Source organism: Triplophysa dalaica, chromosome 11 (assembly GCF_015846415.1).
Source record: "Triplophysa dalaica isolate WHDGS20190420 chromosome 11, ASM1584641v1, whole genome shotgun sequence".
Taxonomy (NCBI): Eukaryota; Metazoa; Chordata; class Actinopteri; order Cypriniformes; family Nemacheilidae; genus Triplophysa; species Triplophysa dalaica.
In genome coordinates this window covers 6,198,563-6,218,152 of record NC_079552.1, presented here as the reverse complement: position 1 = coordinate 6,218,152, position 19,590 = coordinate 6,198,563, and the positions used below count along the sequence as shown (strand labels likewise).

The following is a 19,590-nucleotide window of genomic DNA, read 5'->3' as shown; positions in this document are numbered from 1 at the left end:
TGATTGGTTGCTTTGGTGTGTTTGGCTGAGAGTCATTGACAGATAATACATTGTAGGCAGGAGCTCAGAGCGCTCCGCTTGTCAAATATGTTTGTAAAAACAGATGAAAGAAACAACAATGATTTTTGCCTCAACGCACAAATTAACGGAAGATTTAAAGAAAAAACGTTTTTATACAAAAGAAAACGAATCCGTTTGATTGAATTGAGGAAAATGAAGGGGTTTGTTGTTAGTCTAAACAGAAGCGCCTGCAAATCAATTATTTTATGATATATCGTGGTCATCAGGGAAATCCTATAAGAACCATAACCCCCTGTTAGTAATCTTTTCAACTGTTAAAACTATGTTTATCTCGATGTATTTGAGTCCACTGCAAAACTGAGGTTGACTTTACCGTTTGTCACAAGAGGGCGTTGTTGCATTGAAGATACATTTGAAGGATTTGAGCGTTCAAACTGTGTTTTTAAATCGGTGGGAGGAGGAAGCGAAAACGAACCAGAAACAACAAACAACATTTGATGTAAAGTGGTTGTATAGTCAAATCAATTTAGCGGCGAAGTCAATATTGTAATTATATGTACTTGTAATTGCATACTTTATTGACACTTGCAATATGGGAAAAGTACCAACACAATTTAACCCAACCAGCTTTCCCACAATTCTGCCATGTCACCAGTCATTTCCCCCAGGCGCTGGCAAATTGAAAAAGACGAACTCGCCTAGAAATGTCCCTTGTAGCTTCCCGTCCCGGAACTGTGCTGTTTCCAAGGCGACGAGGACGCGATGACTGCTGGACGACAAACCAACTACTGAAAACATCGAATAGATTTATAATAACTTCAGTAATATTCCCATGTGATATAATTTAATCAATCTGAAGAGTTAAATAGCAGTTTATTGTTAGTTTCAGGTTAGCATGGAATGAACCTACTTGTATTGCTTTAATTGCTGGGTCTGTTAGATGTCATCCTGTCCTAAACAGGCTCTGTGTTTTCTCTTAAACTTTCTATTAGGCTATTTTAAAAACCTGGCTCTTCAAATGTACAAGTAGCCTGTAAGCTGTTTACTGTAAGTATCCTTACAGGTATTAAAAGGGACTCAATGGCTGATGGGAGCTCAGTTCAGTACTTTATTGAGCGCTTCTCTGTAACTTGCAACTGGCCAGTGTCCCATGTCCAGCTGGCATGCTGCTCTTCTCATTGTGCTGTTCCATGGCAGGACAAGAACATACGGGTTTACACCACCAACAACCTGGAGGTCATTTGTGATGCACATATCTGTTCATGACTTTACCATAGAGATTAAATTAGCATATGATATATCTTGCGTTAACATTAAAAATGGTTGTTTTAATGTTTCCTGTAGCATCCTTTGGAACTCACCGGTCACCATGGTAATGTCTCTGCCATGGTGTTGGGAACAGTGAAAGATCGTTTGATTCTGTGCAGTGCTTCAGAAGAGTATGTGATTGTCTGGGACATAAATCGATGCTACAGACAAGTCAAAGAGGGTAAACAGCATCCACAGTGTCGAAATATGAATAGATTTGAGAAATAAGATTTGGTTTGATCTAGTTGGGCTAGCTTCTGTGAGTCATTTTTTGAATTGCAGGTGTAATTGCTTCAGGCAGAGTGGTCGGCACATTGCTCGGCAGGGTTGTGCATCTGTCCCTGTGTCCGCAGACCTCTAAAGTGGCCGCATGCTCAGGCTCCAGAGTGTTTGTCTTGAATGCAGAGGTATGAAATAAGATCAACCCCATTTCTGTGCGGGAGTTGCAAAGGTTGCCACTGGGACCCAAAAAAGAAACAAATGCCGTTTTTGATCCGTCTCCAGATGAAACACCACACAAAGCCTGCATACAGAACATTCCATTGTCCAGACTGTGATTGATAGCTCGTAAAGATCAGAGATAAGATTAAAATACTTGGATGAAACCTGCGACCCAGGAGTAAAAGATTGTTCAAAAAATTTGAGTAAACCCCTTATAGGTATAAACTTGTGATAATATAACATATAGACTGTGGGGTCCAAAAGTCAGTCACCACTAGTAAAAATGCTTTTAGTCACCATTTTTTTGGAGATGCATTTTATTCTACGGTACATTTTAGAGTTTGTTAGTATTTGATATGTTCCGCTATAGCAATAATGGCAGCTCACTAACTTCAGCTGGCACAGAAAATGTTAAAATTCCAGTTTTTCAGTGGGGTTTTTTGTTGTCATTTGGACACCACTGTATTTGTTTCCTGTAGAGGGAGGAAGTGCTCGCTGTGTTAAAGGCTCATCTCGGTCCTGTGACTACCTCCGAGTTCTGTCCTTGGGACTTCAATCTTCTCATCTCAATCTCAGAGGACCGAACATTTAAGGTATAAAAATAATTTTCCGGAAAAACTAAACCTAAGAATACACAAGGACTACAAGGCACTGCATAACGGTATACTTCCTAAAATTCAGGTTTGGGATGTGAAGAAGGGTGATGTACTCTTTCAGTCTGCTGTGCTATCAGGTTTGTGTACCAAAATGACACAACAGAAGCTGCTTTTCATTTTAGCACTTGAAAATAGAGAATAAATCTTAAATGGGGAGAACTTTTTGGTTCACAGCATCTCCGCTGCTTAGTCTGTTCTTCATGGAGCAAAACAGACAGCTCATCACAGGGTCTGGTGATGGACAGGTGAGTCACCCACACGTTTTTTTTGCTACCTGTATATTAACAGATCATTCCAGTGGCTTCTTTTGTTATACCAAGCCCATTATAAATGCTATACGAACCTTAACACAAACCTCAAATGTACCTATTTTGCAAGTCAAAATAAGCGACCCTCCAAATTTCCCCAAAGAAAAGTTTGTATAATAGGATCCCTTTGTTTTTCTCTGATTCAAGCTTTGGTGCCACACTCTCCCAGCGGACCACAAATGTCGCTTGGTGACAAAACTGGACCTTTCTAAGCTTGAACAGAAGCTGGAAAACCTCAGGATCATTAACTTACCTCCAAATGGAAGAGACGGTTCGAAAACGCCTGGCTGCTCTTTTTCATATGCCTACCCGACTGTGGAAACCGATACATCTGCTTCAGGTGAAATGGATCCTGTTAATCTACTACTATGTGCTTTTCTAGGAATAACACATAATGACGTGAGAGGAACAGTGGAGACGGCAAAGCCTGTTCTGAGAATCTGGGCTCAGGGACCAAAGTATGGCCATGCTAGCATGCATCAGAGGTATTGTTTTTGGCTAATACTTCTAGATTTGTACGGTATGTACTGTTTGATCACAGTTGGTGTAGTTGCGCTGTTGTCATGACATCCGGGAGTGATGTTAACTGGACACCTGAGTTCATAGGTTTGTTGCTTCTTTTCTATACTCATGGCTATTTCATTTTATTATGCACCATTGACAGTTCCAGGCTGTTAAAACAGTTGTAGCTGTAGCAGGATGGTTGCTAAGAGGGTTTTTAATGTCATGTCAGTTATAGGGCTTTTTAGTGGGGACACGCCTTCAGACGCTGACATTGTTTCTTTATAAAAAATAGAGCACATTCTTCTGGCTGCTCTTGTATGGACACAACCTGAAAGCTTCCACATGAAAAGATGAGATTATTTTGTATAATATGCATTAAACGTATTCAGTGGACGAAGTAAGGTTGAAGTCACAAAATTGTTTTATGTTTTGTGAAACTAAATTTCCTCATTTGAACTAAATCTCCTACTTATATTTATGTTTTAGGTATATCCTTTGCCCTTTTGCAAACTTCAACATTATCTATAAATGATTCAACAAACATATTGGAGAGGTGACCTTTGACCTCTCCCTCTATGAATTGTACCACAATAAGTAAGATTTCAGTGCGGATGTAAACCAAATCTTTGAGCAAGTTTTAAAATTATTTAGTACTCTTCTGGTTAAGAGCAAACCATGAAAACAAAAGCTGAAAAACAAAATGTTACTCAAATAAAAGTAAGCTTTTAGAAATATGCTCCATTGAAATGTTGTGGTATTGTGTGTCTGAATTCCTAGAGTAGGCTTTATGTGCTATTGTATTATAACTTTTATAGTCGGCTGCATTAATCACACAATAGATGTGAAAAATGTATTTTTGTAATCCATCTCTTGTTTATATATTTTTCCACAGAGGAAGTTGTGTGTGGATTGGAAGTTCTGATGGCCTGTATCTGCTTGACCTGGATACTTCAGAGCTCCTCATTACTCTTCCGTTCAAAGGTTTCTGTGTGTTTCCTTATATTTCTTCTCAAAGAAAAGCAGAAGTATTCCTTTATCCCCCGGAGACCCACTGCAGAGAAAATTGCAACACATATTTTAACATGACTGTTTCGGATCAAATTTAACAATCTTCCAAGAATTTGACCTGCAGTATTTTTATCCTCAATTCTGGATATTTTTGGATAGGACAGTTCAAAATAGTGTATACTAATTTAAATTGCATAATTGTTTTAAATATTTTATGCGAAACTGGACTATAATGGTAAATTATGTTTTATGTTTTATCTTACGCATACAACAAATCCCACACACTCATTCAAAGACAACTGATTTAAAACATATCCTAATAAAACTAGTGACAGTGAGCTGCTCTTAAATGAACAATTAAAATCTTTTAGCTCTCTGGGAAAGTCAAACAAGTTTTGAGGCACATTTGGGGGGCTCAGTGAGGTGCAGAAATATCCCAGGACCATCATGAAACTTTAGAAGACTGCTCTAGGACGAACATCCAAATTTCAACCTCCCACGGTAGCTTGTTGGAAAGGCTTTTTAGGAAAGTTAGTTTTCCAGTGGGGAAATGGACTAAACTAGAAACAGATATACAATAGTTGATCCAAATTTATAGGAAATTTTTGCCTTAGCACAAGCTAATGGAGGTGAAAATGAGATGAAAACTACTATGGTCAATGGTTCCCCAGAACCTTTTTAAATTCCCACATTCTTCAAAATGTCTTCTTTTGTGTTGAACATAACAAAAACCTTTAACAACTTAGTAAATCATGAATTTTCATTTCTCTGTGGACTATCACTTTAAGGCAAGTCACAATGTTGTCTGTGTATTTGAATAACTAAATGTATAGAATAAGACAAGCATATTTTAAGATCCTGGTCTCACATAGAGCTTTAGAAAGCTTTTTGCATGGTGAAAGATTGAAGATGGGTTTTAAAATGGATCTGTAAACTAATGCAGATTTTCTCCTAACAACAGGTGACCTGAGCATATCAATGGCAGGGTCGCTGGCCATCTCCCATGGATGTGCTGAGAATGTAAGTGCCAGGTCTAAATATCTACTGTCGGTTTAACAGTCTTCAGTCTTATTCAGTCTCATATCTAGATAACAGTCTGCTGACATAATATATTCTGTTTTTATAAATATAATACATCTCAGTTTTAAACACTTGAGTAACAAGATCTTATTTACTGAAGCTCCTGCAGTATTTGCCTTATTTTTAACTTTAAAATGCGCTTTAAATTTCACATGTGAAGCACCTTTAGCTGTTTTTACTAGTCTGTAATTAGCAGTTTATAGCTTCAAAAAGTTTTACAAGATTTGGCTGTGGTTTGCATTCTGGGAGGAACGTGGGTTTCTTTGCTCTGTGTGAGACACAATTATGCGTTGCAGCAAAACATGACAACTACCCTCAGTCTCTCTATCGCTTTCTCTCTCTATTTCTCTGTAGATATTATGTTTGCTGAGCTCTCTGTTTGAGTCTTCAGTTGTCCTGACGGAGGTTAATAATGCTCAGCTGGATGATCTGTTGAAAGGCTTTTCTTTGGAAGAGCAACTTTCAGTGGTGCCTAGGTAATATAAAATCATATGGTGCTTTTTAAAAAGTCTCAGAGAAATGTCAGGGTCAGTCGACCATCAGTTAATTTACCCAGTGTTATTAGCAAGAATTATTTTCTGTAGACATTGGAAATTATACAAGGGTTGCTCAGCTGCGACTATGGAACATTTCTGTATTCTATTATTTCCAGCAATTGAATAGTTGGCTATTTAAGTTGTTCTCCCAAAGAAGTACTTTATATTCATCATTTTCAGCTCCCCTCTGGTGCCCGAGTCCCCTCTAAATGCTGAGTTGACAAAACTAGGCCTGAAACCCAAGAAAAAAAAAGGTTTGTGTTCACAAAATCACACACACACACACAAAAACACATTTTGTTGCTAAATAAGTAAATCACCACCTTTGGAATAACCAGTATTTTATAAAACGAATGTTCTTGTCATCATGGTTGCCTAGCGTAATGTCTGTTCATTTTTAAAAGAACGTTGGGCTACGATGAATTTGGATTCATGTTAAATATTTTTGAAATATGTGGGAAGGAAAGCATGTAAGGAAAGTCATTCTTCGTAAGTCAGTCTGATGTCGAGGTCCAACCCCTGACGCAGCATTTTAATAACCACAGCAGAAACAGACAAGCCACAACGTAAGCCACAAAAATAATGTTCAACTCAAAATTAAAGTGAAATTTAACCCATTTACTTTCCTAGTACTTTTTTAATTCAACATAGCATTTTATAACAAAAGTAAAATGTTTTCTTTATAATGTTTCATCAAATTGTAAAACTTGTTTGACTTCAAAGATGTTTTCACCAATTATTAACTAATATCACATCTAAAAAATGATTTTGTTTAAAAAAATGGGGCTTATACGTATGTCTACTTCATGTAACAGCAATCCATCATCACCTTTCTCTCTCTCTCCCCCTTCAGAGTGGTTTGTCTTCCATCTCCAACTGTGCGTTATTTCTCTTCCTTACTAGAGTTACACGTCCTCTGAGTTTTACATTTATTCCATAGGTTTTTTGGGGGGCCTTAAGTCAATACTCTAACTAGGACACTTAATTTCTTTATACTGCTGGCGATCTTTGACGTGCACTGTTCTTACATTTTCAACGATTTGTGTGTGATTGAGGGTCTGATGTCTTAAAGGCTGATCTCGGTACAGTGTAACATCTCTTTGAAGAATGGGTTGTGTCAGCAGGTGGTTTTTAGAAAACGACCCAAAACCACTGGCTCCCTTTGGTACATTGTTGAAGTACTGTGTTCCAATAAAAACTAAAATCGTTTGGTATACCACAGCAATAATTATGATCGATGATTAAATCTATTACTTCTTAGCACTTCTTAGTGCTCTTTCTTTCTTTTTAATACAGTGATTCTGATTGTAACAGCTGGGATTTTCTGACGCAGAGGGACTTATTTGCTTTAGTATTATTATGGTACTTAAAGTAATGATTGTGCTCAATTATAAATTGGCTTGGATAGTAGGGCTCCTAGCCCAGATCAGTTACTCCAAGAGGTTGCTTTGCTTTGTCTGGAAGATGTAACTTTGAGTTAAAACCACAAAAATATTTTCTTTACATGCTAACTGATTTCCGTCTGCAGCTACACGGCTATAATGTCTTTACAGTAGTTGCATTAGCTTTTCAGAATAGACAATGACAAGTTATCCACAGAGTGATAAGAGAGACCAGAAACTATAGCACATGTATGCAGGAATTCTGGGCCAACATCCAGTTGTACAGTTTAGCCGACGTTGTACAGAAATAATTGCCCGTAGAATACCGCACCGCTATTGATCAATCACTCAAATATTTTAAAGAGGTATAATAATGCAAGTTACATTGATCAAAGCAAAGACAATTGATGTTGACAAATGATGATGCGATTGTTCCAAAACAAACCAGCACTTATGATGCAGATGTTTAATGTTCACACTGTATACAGGCCAAGCCTCATGATGTCATCGACCTGGTTGCTTTTTGTCTTAGGTGGGAGCTGTCAGAAGAGCGTGAAGAATCAGCCATTGGTTTTTCACACGCAAGTGAAATCATCAGGATACAATGCAGCTCCTTGGTAAGTCAGTAGACCACACAGAAGAATGCACACAGGGGTCACCAGTTTTAAATATTACATGGTTTTAAAAATTCTTGAAATAGCCAGACATAATGAGTGTCAAGTTGCCAGCTACTACAAACATTTTGATGGTCTTTTAATGTATATTATATGATGCTTTTTATTAAATGAATAAAAGCAAAAGTGCTTATGGAACTTCTTTAGAAGTAAAGCTGTGTTGTGGTTGCTTTAAGAGTGCCATTTAATGACTCAGCCCTATTTTCTCCTACACCGTTTAACTGGAGCAAAAAACATATGCCTTCGTGCATTTTATTCTGAGGTCACTAGCATAATATTTATTTAAATGCAGTTTTACACTGTTTCTATAGCACTGTTCACACTAACATTACAGCTTACTTGCCATTACATCATTTGCTTTAACATTATGTTGTAATTCTACATTTGAATTTCTTTAAAGTGATTGTTCACCCAAAAAATCATCATTTACTTAACCACTTGTCATTTCAAACCTTTATATCTTCTTAAGAAGAAAGTTATTTCAAATTGAAAAAAGCCATAATAACTCAAAAAAAACCATCTAACTTACACAATAAAGCTCAATAAAAACATGATAACATGATAAAAAACATGATTTTTTAAACACTTTATCTCATTTTGGAACCAAATCTATATCACAGAAAAAAAGAGAATATATTTTGAAGAAAGTTAGTAACCGAACAGCATTCGGCCCCCTTCACTTCTATTGTATGGAGACAAAACCAATGCAAGTGAATGGGGGGCCAGTTAACAACATTCTTCAAGATATTTTCTTTTGCCTTCTGACGAAGAACGAAAGTATTACAAGTTTAAAATGACAAAAGGATGAATAAATGATGACTTTTGGGTGAACTATAACTTTAAATGTTCTTGAAGCTAGCCTAGTGTTTGCAACGCCTGGCTTTTGGGTTTGATTTCCAGGCCATACACAAAGGCTAGTGATGAAATCCATAGCTTGAATGCATTGTAACTGTGAACAAAAGATCCACCTCATCTATACATCCAAATGTTTAGATATCTTGGGTAAAGCATATGACAGGCATAGACTATGCATCTGTTTATCAAGTGCCTTGACAATTATTTTGTATCTTTGAAGCTTTTGTGTGCTATATATGAAGAGTTTGATTCCAAAATGAGATATCTCTGTTTTACATTTATGTTTTCATGTTTTTATTGTGTTAGTAAGCTGTATTTTTTCGTTATTATGGCAAAACAAACCAGCTGTAGTTTGATTGCTATTACTTGGAATGCAAAAAACATGATAAAAAAAATACGGAGTTATCCCATTTTGAACCAAACTCTTATATGAACCAGGACAACAAAACTACTCTTAAGTCTTGCATTACCTGAAGTCTGTATAAATAAGCCTTCTAATAAGTTTCTATTGATGTGTGGTTTATTAGGATAGGACAATATCTGGCGGAGATACAACCGTTAAAACTCTGGAATCTGAGGTGCAAAAAATATTGAGAAAATTGCCTTTGAAGTTAATAATCATAGGCACTGTAACAGGCCATCCACTCACAAAAATAAGTCTTTCTATATTTACTGGACAATTTTATTATATCTTCATAGAACATGATCTTAAAACCACTAGGCCAATGTTATATATTTACGGACCTTTACGGACGTAGCCACCGTGCGACACTGTCGTAGACCAATTACGGAAGTAGTTTGGTCCGTCAGGCATTATTGCAAATGATGTGGGTACGTTCAAAATAACCTTTTCTATGATTGATTTGAACACTTAAAACTGCGCAGTGTTATCACACCATCGAATTGGACAATTTCTCTAACACCTATCACTAACAATTTAGTTTTAAACCTTACATTACTCGGGTCTAATTCATTATAATGAAATAAAATGATTTCATCAAACGCAACATTTATAAAACTTTATTACTTTACCTCTTCTGCTAACATGATTTCACCTGTCTGATTGATGTATCAGCGGTAATATCAGCGGTGGAGTTGAAGACAACATATCCCATCATTCCACGCTTCTACACAAGCTACGCGATTGTTGTTGTTTTGATCGTGCGCCCTCTAGAGGCGATTTCTACAAACTGTACCTTTAATATCCTAATGATTTTTGTCATAAAAGAAAAATCTATATTTTTTTTACCCACACAATGTTTTTTTGGCTATTACTAAAAATGTTCCCATCCTACTTATGACTACTTTTTTTATCCAGGGTCATATATAATTTTCTCATCCGGTGGTTGTCCTGGTTGAGCGATCCACTTCTGAGCTGATATGCATACATACTTTCATGGTTTAGAAATTAAACCATATCTCAATTTATCCATTTTATAGCAGGACCATGTTTAAACCACAAACCAACATTAAGAAAAAAAAAAACACTTCTTCCAAAACTAGCACGAACAAGTAAGTGTTGAATGGCTTTCAGTAAATAGGCACAAGACCACCGTGTACAATTTTTTAAGGAACTGTGTGCTGTTCAACAGGAAAAGCCTCTTAGCAGAGTATCCATCACAATGTGAAGCACCGAGTATGTGTTCTATTCAACTTTCAGTTTCAACAACTCAAACCACAGTCAGCTCTCTGCAGTATTCAGGTAAGTGAAGGTGCAAGACTGTGGGCTTTGTGAAATAACTTTGGTTCCCGTGACAAACATGATTAGCTGTAATTTCACTAGTTCAATGTTCCATAAGCATGCAGTTCCATTTAACAGCTGAATATGCAGTCATGAGCACTTAATGGCACACACTTTATAGCATAGGCTTTATAGCACAGACAATAATTTGCATGTTGATTTTTGCTTCGCTTGTGGTTTCACATAAAGATGTTGTATAGCACCGGTAGCAAACCAGAGTAGCCTCCTGGAGGTATATTCAATAAAGTCTTTAATGGTACTGTAGTTATTTTAGGCTTTTACTGTAGGAATGTCAATTTTCAAATAATTATACCTTCATTTCAGTTAATCTTATTCTTGTGTCTAGGGGATGGAAAGCACATTTTGTGTGGTCTTGGAGACAGTTCTGTATTATTGTATAACTCTTCACTCACCGGCGATCCAGCTGTCTACACAGGTAGTGGGAAAGCTTCAAATCTGTAGTGTTTATTTTTGTGAAATTCCTTTGCCTGTCTCCTACGTTCTATGACTGAGTATTTTATTTTATACATGCTGACAGCCCTTGAAACTTTAGGGAACGTGAAACTTATCTGACTTTCTGAGGCCCTGCTTGACCCCGAAATATATGTTCTTTTCATTGGACTAAGCTCTTCCTTGTTTACAACAATCCTAAGTTTACATAATTTTTGTCTCCCGCATGGCATGAAAGAAAAAAAAACAATATCTCAGTTTGGTTAGCGTCCGCTGTGTTTAAATGTGCTCTAAAAATCTATTTGTCTTGCATTGCCTCAGTGGATTTCAGTTGTCAATCGTCTCATATAAGTATCACCATTTTCTCTGATGTTTATATTAATATTGCTAAGGAAAAATAAACAAATGAGAAAACGAATTAGAAATATGAAGAAATAAAATGTATGTAAATTTTATATCTTAAAGTACACATTTTTGAGTTTTTATTGAGATATTTAATAAGATGACATTTAATTGAATACTTGGGAAGCTTGTTGAGAGCTCTAGTTGAGACATGTGTGAGATTTATTGGTCTTTTTTGGAGGCTTAAAAAAATTGCTCTCTTTTTCGCATTTCTGTCTATGAGACTTGAGATATTAAATGAGATATTAAAATCACAATTGGGACTTTCTTTCTTTTTTATTTATTATGGAGCTTTGTGTGATGAGCAGACCAACATTTAAGTCTCATTTCATATTTGTAAATTGCTTTGGATGTTTGCTAAATGAATTAATGTACATTTTTGATTTGACATCAAACAATGTCATCCTTGAACTTTATCTTTTAGCAGGACACGGTAAGACGGTGAACTGTGTGTTCTGGAGTCATAGTAAGCAGTGGTTTTTGAGTTCTTCTGAGGACCCCACCCTGTGCATCTGGACTCCAAGTGTTGCTGAACCTGTTCTGACCATGGTAACGTATCAACAATTAAGCCAAATACAATCCTTCCTTTGACACAAGAAATTCACATACAATAGTCTTACTGAGCTTTCGCAGCACCTATAATTATCGTCAAGCTCAGAATAAACGAATGAGCGAATGATGTGATCGCAACCAAAGTTTAAAGAGTCATGCAATTCATTTGCATCTGTCACGAACGCTTTTGAATGTGAACTGTGTGAGAAGCGTTTCACTTGGCTGTATTTCTCTCTTGGAATGTCGATGACATCTCTGTTGGCCCCTGGTCATGTCCAGCACATTTGTCCAGTAAACGCTTGCAGGCCTCACTAAACCCCAAATCCCCCTTCTGAGGTGCAAAGTGTCCCAAAACCCCCTGCACAATACTTAAATCTGATTTCTTTTGTCACAACCAACCTTACAGCCTCGTCGATCTCTTTTTCTGATCTGATCTCATAGACCTGTGTGTGTGGAGTCTTACCTGTAGTCTATAATGCACTGTGTTGCACGCAACCCTCATTGTTATACTAGATGTCTATTTGTGCTTATATTCCACTCATCAAAATCTTTAATTTCTCTCATTTTTCAGACAAAAATAACAACATTTCCATTTTCTTTTATCTCCATTTATCTCTGCACACTCCATCTTTGCTAAAAAGGAGGGGAAAACAAAGAGAGTTTGATATTTCATGCTGATATACTGCTGTGTTTGTTGTACTTTGCACTTCTTTAAATACTATAAATTATCAGCAATGTTGACTTTATGTGGCCGCTGACTTTCTGCTGTTTGTTGGACTTGATGGTTTTCCAGGGATGTGACCAGTTTGCAAAGCCCATCAGAGGTGCTCAGTTTTATTATCTTGATAAGTTTTTACTGCTGGCATCGGGATCAGATCTACTGCTGTACCTTTACCATCTGGACACCACGAGAGATGACATCAAGAGGTGCATATAAACACATATAAACACATGCAGTTAATGGACAGTGAGAAAGTGAAAATACACAAAAAGGGGTTCAATTGCTATAACTCGCATCATACCAGCCTATGGAGAGCCCCAGTAAATGACTACACTGGTCAAAATATAGCTCTTTTTCTTTTTTTGTACAGTAACCTGATTATTTAGGTAGATATGTCGGTTGAGCAAAGTATGAGGTTGTTGCAAGCATTTTTTCTTTTTCCCAAAGTCAGTCCGTTAAGCCTAACTGCTGAAAAGAACCTGATTCTTGTTTTTATGTGCTTCATTCATTCAATTGTTTAAGTACAGTGAAAGTCAGATCTCAGTATCTGTAAAGTTCTATACAGTAGCATGAAAATAAATCTTTCCCCAGTTTCTTAGGAAAACAGATGCTGGTCTAATGTGTTCATGACTTAACATAATAATCACACACTTCATGAAGCTGTGTTCTAAGGAAGTGAGCTATAGAGTGTCTGTATATATTTTGCTTTTGGTGATGTATGACTGTCTGCGCTAGAGGGGTCGGCACACACTTATCATCGGAAAAGTTGCTTCTGAAGAATCAAAGCGGCTTTTATATGTATAAACACAAGTGTTGGGAGTTCCTGGAGCAGAAATTTAGAAGACATGAGCCAGATATTGCACATCATTTTGTGTTTATGTTTAATCAAAGCCTTCGTTTAATATGACTCATCAATTCAGTGCACACAATTATTTTGGCCTTATGTGGAATTGAACAATATCTCTATAAAAGGTCCTCCGTATGAATTCAAGTGACATTTAGCAGTGAGGTTGCGAATTGCAACCAACGGCTCACTCCACCTCTCGGCCCTCCCTTTTGAAGCAATACGGTGGCTGACACAGCACTAAGATGTCGTCACATTTTGGTTTCTTTGCTCAAGGAGATAACACATTTATGAAGTGCGCTCTGACTGTAAAGCAGTTGGTCCGATTAGGGCTATAGAAACAACATGGCGAATTCTATGGAAGGGGACCCCCGCTGCATAGGTAGAAATAGCTCATTCTGATGGCTTAATTGTGTAAGATCTTTATACACATCTGAAGACATAGTTATGTATATTATATTGCATTTCTGTCAAAATATCCTCCAAAAACATTAGACACCTTCAAGTCACAACTCAATTTTTGGTTGTATGCTTTTAAAACAAAGCAATGGTCTCTTGATTCTACATTTTACATCTTTTTTTCTATTCCCATATATCTCAGGTATAAGGATAGAAGCAAGTCTAAGCTGACCGGAAAATTTTATATGAAGACAGGAACAGACATCACCTCAATTTCAGCGATCAATGACTTCTACTCCTGTATCCTAAAAATATCCATCTAACTGTGCATTTAGGTTTATATTTCATCTTACGTTGTATTTTGTGGTATAATTGTGTGAGCAATAGGCCCTGTGATTGTTAACCCCAAAATTAAAATTCGGTCATAATTTGAAGAGTTTGGTTCCAAAATGAGAACTCAGTATTTTTATTGTGCATTCCAATTAATATCAATCAAACTGCAGTTGGTTTGTATTGATTTAAGCTATAATAACTGAAAAAATACAGCTAACTAACACAATAAAACACAATAAAAACATGATATTGTAATAAAAAATATGTTTTTTTAAACATTTTAAAAACGGAGTTATCTCATTTTGGAACCAAACTGTTCATTTACTCTCTTGTCATTACATACCTATATTACCCTTCCGCAGAACATAAGCGAAGATGTTTTGAAGAAAGTTGATAACCGAACAGCACTCTCCCCCATTCACTTCTATGTATGGACATAAAAAAATGCAAAAAAAGTGAATGGGGGCCAATTAACAACATTTTTCAAAATATCTTCTTTTGGAGAAGAAGAAAGAAATACAGGTTTCAAATGACCACAGGGTAAGTAAATGATGACACTTTTTTGGGGGGGGTGAAATATCACTTTTAGCATTATCTTTTGCTATTCACATACAGCTTATGTGTATGAATTTCTATATTTTCTTCAGTCCTAAATTGTCACTTTCTTTATGGCAGCCAGTTTTTGTCTAGATTTCAGCTCTTTCCACTCTGGGAATTCTCTCAACCAACTTCGACTTTTAAAACCGTTGCTGGACACTTGGCTTCTTTTTCTTCAATATACAGTCCAACTTACCCACTAAAAATTAGTTTTGTAAACATGAACTACAATATTTGTACACAAAACTAATGAGCATTTATGCATAACAACCTTTTGGTTTGGCTCAATATCATCAGAAACATAAATCCGTCAAGTGTGCTCAATCTTTTGATTCATGGTATAAATCACTGATATTTGTGTATTTTCATACACAAATTTTCATACATCAGCTATGTATTCATCCTCATCCTTATCACATGTTTTAAGGATTACAGTATTTATTATGCCGTACATGTCCTGAACCCTGCTGTACGTTTATAGTTTAGCATGTCCTTATGAAAGGTAATATGTCGGACCAACAAAAAAATCCTACTGATAAGATTTCCCTGTGTAACGTAGTTAGAGTTTTCTTCGATGCACGTTTGAATATGCAATCCAGCTCAGGGTGTAATTTTACTGTATATAATCTAGAGGTTGAACTCATGACCTTTATAATAGTGCTTTACTATACACAGTTTTGCTTATGGTTTGGTCGGCCACATTGGGTTTTACTTCAAGTAGAAGACACTTTCTGAAGTGTGTTTTTTAAACTGTGTGTATATAAGCTCTTTAACTATAATGCGCCAGATATTGTGTTGGCTGCTGGCGCTGACCGCACCATCCAGGTGTTTGATATGAACCACGGCTGTGTGGCCACTCAGATTCCAGACGCCCACAGTCGGGCTGTCCATCACCTCGCCCAAAACAAGGTAAGAGAAGACCACACAGTCTTTAAATGAAGCTTAAAGTCACCATGAAATCAAGCAGGAAAATTTGAAGTGTTTTACAGAATGTTGCAGTGATTATAAATGATTAATCCGTGCACAGCATGATTTTTTTTTATTCATTTGCACATGTAATCTTTAATCAAAAACATTAAGCTCATCTCAACAACAACTCATGACGTAAGCAACAAAAAAGAGCTAGGACTATACTGACTGTCCAAAGGCCAGGCATTTTTAGCCCTGCCCTCCAGGACCAATTTACAACAAACCAATCAAAATGGATAGAGCGCCCTACAGTTTTATCTTATTTCAAAAGCTGTTTCACTTGGATGTCACGATATAGAAAACAAGTCAATCGCAACTTCAGTTTCATGGTGACTTTAAAGGGACAGTTCACCCAAAAACAAAACTTCTATCAAGATATTTGGAAGAATGCTTGTAACCAAACAGTTCCTGGCCACCATTGATTGCCATAGAAGAAACAATTTTACCTGAATGTTTCCATTAGATACCCTTTGGTTTGTAATGGGAAAAGGAAATGTAAACTATAAAAAAGAAATAACATAAAGAAAAGGCTATCAGAAGAATCTTTGACTGAACGGATATTTGTTTTGGTTGCCTCTTATTTATAATAGTCATTGTGAAACGTATAAGCAACTAAAAACTTTCTGCATGTTCTATCTAAAAATAAAGACGTATTAGGACTTATGTGAACTAGTCTGTACTTCAATCCACTCTCCATTTGAAAAGTGTTCTGTTGTCCCTTTGATTTAAAGTGACTCCCTTCCTCCAGGCACTCTGCATTTTCTGACCTCTGTGGTCATTTACAAGGTATACAAAGCTTAATGCCGGTAGTGAACCTTAGAGCACAAAAGCTAAAACTGGAATTAGAAACCGCTTAAACTGTTTGTGGGTAGTGAATGCATTTTTATTGTGAGGCTGTACTGTGCTCTGGTTTAATTGTAAACTCAAAGTAATGCACTTTGCATCTGACTCACTTGTGCTCTTGGGTTGACCTGGCAACCCATGACAACCGAGATGAAGTCGGTGACACAAAGAGCCAAAAAGAAACAATGCCAAGGAAATACTGAGTCCACGTCTTAACTATCATCAAAGAACTAAAGTACTCGTCCATTATTATTTTGTATTCACACGCAAATTCATTGCATATTGATCGCAGATTTATGTTGATAATTGTACAAATTTGTGTTATTGCTAATAAACAAGATTTTCCTTTATTTGGGCTTCCTACGGTAGACATCACTGCAGTAAGGAAGAAGTAGATGGTGATACCCTGCATATTTAAGGGTAACCTCAACTTTAATGTGTGGCATCCTTAAAGAAGCAAGTAAAAGCGAATGATAGGATTCAACGTGAAACCAACTCGTGTTGGATTTACTCGACAAGCCTTCCAAGCCTCAATGGCTGTGCAGTTTGGCAGCTAAATCCTCACATTATATAAGACCTCTCCAAACGTTACGCAAGAAATTTGGTCCTTTTCTTTAAAGGATAAAAGTTCAGGGATATCCAAAACCACATTTGTGCGAGGATTTCCAAGGTGGGCCTTAGTTGTAGGTCTCGCTTGTGCGATTCGTCTTATTGAGTCCGTGTCTAAATCCCTTTATCTTACTGATTGAGACAGATACTTGAAATAAGTTAAGGGAGGATCTGACCGAAGCCAAAGGTGTTGTGTAAGCACATTCCATCTGTATGTTGATGTTTTATGAATGTCTGCATGTGAGCCTTTTTCCATAGACACTGATATATTTTGAATGTCATATTTGTAAGTTCACACTGATGTCATACCAGACATTTGACAAAACAGGATTAAGAAAGCCTATGGGACATCTACTCTGAGGTCAATTCATTGACTCTCTTGACTTTAAAAGGGGCAGCCGGAATTAGTTGGATGCACAAGTGGACAGTCGACTGGATTAATCAATATAACCCAGTATATTGGCTTCAGCAAACATGCATTCTCCCACGTTCCATTAGCAACCACACCATACCAGCATAACATCATCTAGTCACACTACACATTGTCTGCTGTATTTTTTCTTAAAGGGAATACCGATAATTTTCGGTTATTATTATGTATGTTCGTATCGTTTCTGACCAACAACCTGCCTATTCTTTATATGCTTTCCTGTAGCTCAGTGGTAAGAGCTTTGTGTTAACAATGCAAGGTTGTGGGTTCGATCCCAGGGGACTGCAAATACCTATGTAAAATGTATAGGACAAAGCAATGTAAGTCGCTCTGGATAAAAGCGTCTGCCAAATGCATAAATGTAAATGTTATATGTCGGATTCTCCTGCAAGATTCCCGTGCAACAGTCCCTTTCCACTTTCTAAGGCAAATTTGGTAAAGAATTTAAGGAAAAGTTTTGCTTGTGAGAAACAGTGCAGGACACATGAAACCATCTGTATTTGTGTTAAAACTGAAGAGAAAGATGGTCTCCCTGGTCTTCTGCAATGTATGACAAACTTTTCCATTCTGTGGATTTCAGGCTTTAGGGAAGAGCTTTGATTCTGGAAAGTCTGCACACTCTCAGATGGCACAGGGTGCCTGCTTGCACTCCCTCATTGGAGTTGTTTCATAGCATTACGTGTGTTTTTTTGCCAACCAGTGACACTTCTAATTAAACCAGAGATTCACATAATGTGTTATTTGCTTCTGAATTGAATCATGTAAACCAATTTGCTAAGTTTGTATATCACGATGATATCAGGAAAAACAGCACATGATCATTAGAACCTCTTTTAATTTCTTTACTAATAAAGATGTTGCCCTGGATTAGATTTAAGATCAGTATGAATGATTAATGGTTTCTGAAATTATTTACTCATCCTCATTTTGTCTCAACCCCATGCTGTTGTTTTTACTTGGAACACACACAACATAATATAAAAAAAATGGTCATAATGAGTGAATTTCAGCAACTTTTGATGTGACCCTTCTTTGTTGTTTTGCAGGGGTCCCTTTTCTGTTCACAGACCCCAGAATCATACAATCTCTTCCTAAGCAGTGCTGTGACAGACGGTCTTAAAATGTGGGACCTACGTAGTGCAAGGTAGGCCCTCCCTGGCTATATAATGTGTATACATGATTTAAGGTTAAACAATGCTGTACTTTACACATACCTCTCTGAAAGCGCAGATTTTTTACAAAGCTCATCGCTGTGAAAAGCGAGGTGTGTTATGATTTGCCAGTTAACCAGTGAGTAGTGATTTGTCAAATATTGCTAGCGTGTGACGGAAATGTAACACCTCTTGACATATTTGGAACATCAGGTTCCAAAGCAATTGTACTGACAGTTATGCCCACTTTACTTGTGTATACATTTGGGGTGTCTTAGTGAATACCACAAACTGACGTACATTTGTAGGGGTGTGGTTACACAAAGCATTTCAGGCAGGTCTGCGTGAGCATTCGCTTTAAGATAGAATGCCTTATTTTGTTCCAGCAATTTAATTTGTTGAATTTTACATTTCTAATACATGCAAGGGCAACTTGTTACACACCAAAGACACAGAAAAACACGTATTCGCGCCATATGACCCCTTTAATGATACAAATTAAAGGAGAATATGACAGCCACAGTATAGAAGGATTAGACTTTGAGCAGGTGTTGAATGTGCTGAAATCATTTTTTCCAGCCTAACATCCAGATTCGAGCCTTCACCTCACTACACAAGCACTAATAACCTGTCAGAGTTTTGTGCAATGCTGTCCTGATCCCAAGGACATTTCCTGAATGTGATATTTGTTCGGAACAGTGCAGGATGTTCAAAGCCCAGGACGCTCACTGGCTTGCTGGATACTACCATTAAATAACACTCTTAAGAATATTAAG

General features: G+C 37.0%; 1 protein-coding gene across 6 annotated transcripts in view; it reads left to right on the top strand.

Moving 5' to 3' along the window:
- Window positions 1-126: 126 nt before the first annotated feature.
- wdr27 (WD repeat domain 27) overlaps window positions 127-19,590 on the top strand; it is a 39,102-nt gene continuing 19,638 nt past the window's right edge. For 3 of the 6 annotated variants that reach the window (XR_008908448.1, XM_056761568.1, XM_056761570.1), the window contains exons 1-22: window positions 127-315; window positions 1,085-1,257; window positions 1,366-1,510; window positions 1,612-1,736; window positions 2,250-2,363; window positions 2,452-2,503; window positions 2,601-2,671; window positions 2,882-3,005; window positions 3,117-3,219; window positions 4,131-4,219; window positions 5,208-5,266; window positions 5,681-5,802; window positions 6,043-6,116; window positions 7,777-7,861; window positions 10,214-10,285; window positions 10,366-10,475; window positions 10,861-10,950; window positions 11,791-11,915; window positions 12,712-12,845; window positions 14,085-14,182; window positions 15,600-15,721; window positions 18,710-18,807. Coding sequence is in view for 5 of the 6 variants with exons in the window: in XM_056761568.1 (XP_056617546.1) it covers window positions 267-315; window positions 1,085-1,257; window positions 1,366-1,510; window positions 1,612-1,736; window positions 2,250-2,363; window positions 2,452-2,503; window positions 2,601-2,671; window positions 2,882-3,005; window positions 3,117-3,219; window positions 4,131-4,219; window positions 5,208-5,266; window positions 5,681-5,802; window positions 6,043-6,116; window positions 7,777-7,861; window positions 10,214-10,285; window positions 10,366-10,475; window positions 10,861-10,950; window positions 11,791-11,915; window positions 12,712-12,845; window positions 14,085-14,182; window positions 15,600-15,721; window positions 18,710-18,807 (2,234 nt within the window). In the remaining variant the exon portion in view is untranslated. Of the gene's footprint in view, window positions 316-389; window positions 911-1,084; window positions 1,258-1,365; window positions 1,511-1,611; window positions 1,737-2,249; window positions 2,364-2,451; window positions 2,504-2,600; window positions 2,672-2,881; window positions 3,006-3,116; window positions 3,220-4,130; window positions 4,220-5,207; window positions 5,267-5,680; window positions 5,803-6,042; window positions 6,117-7,776; window positions 7,862-10,213; window positions 10,286-10,365; window positions 10,476-10,860; window positions 10,951-11,790; window positions 11,916-12,711; window positions 12,846-14,084; window positions 14,183-15,599; window positions 15,722-18,709; window positions 18,808-19,590 lie in introns of those variants that run through there. The other 3 variants (XM_056761569.1, XM_056761571.1, XM_056761572.1) reach the window with 3 other exon arrangements.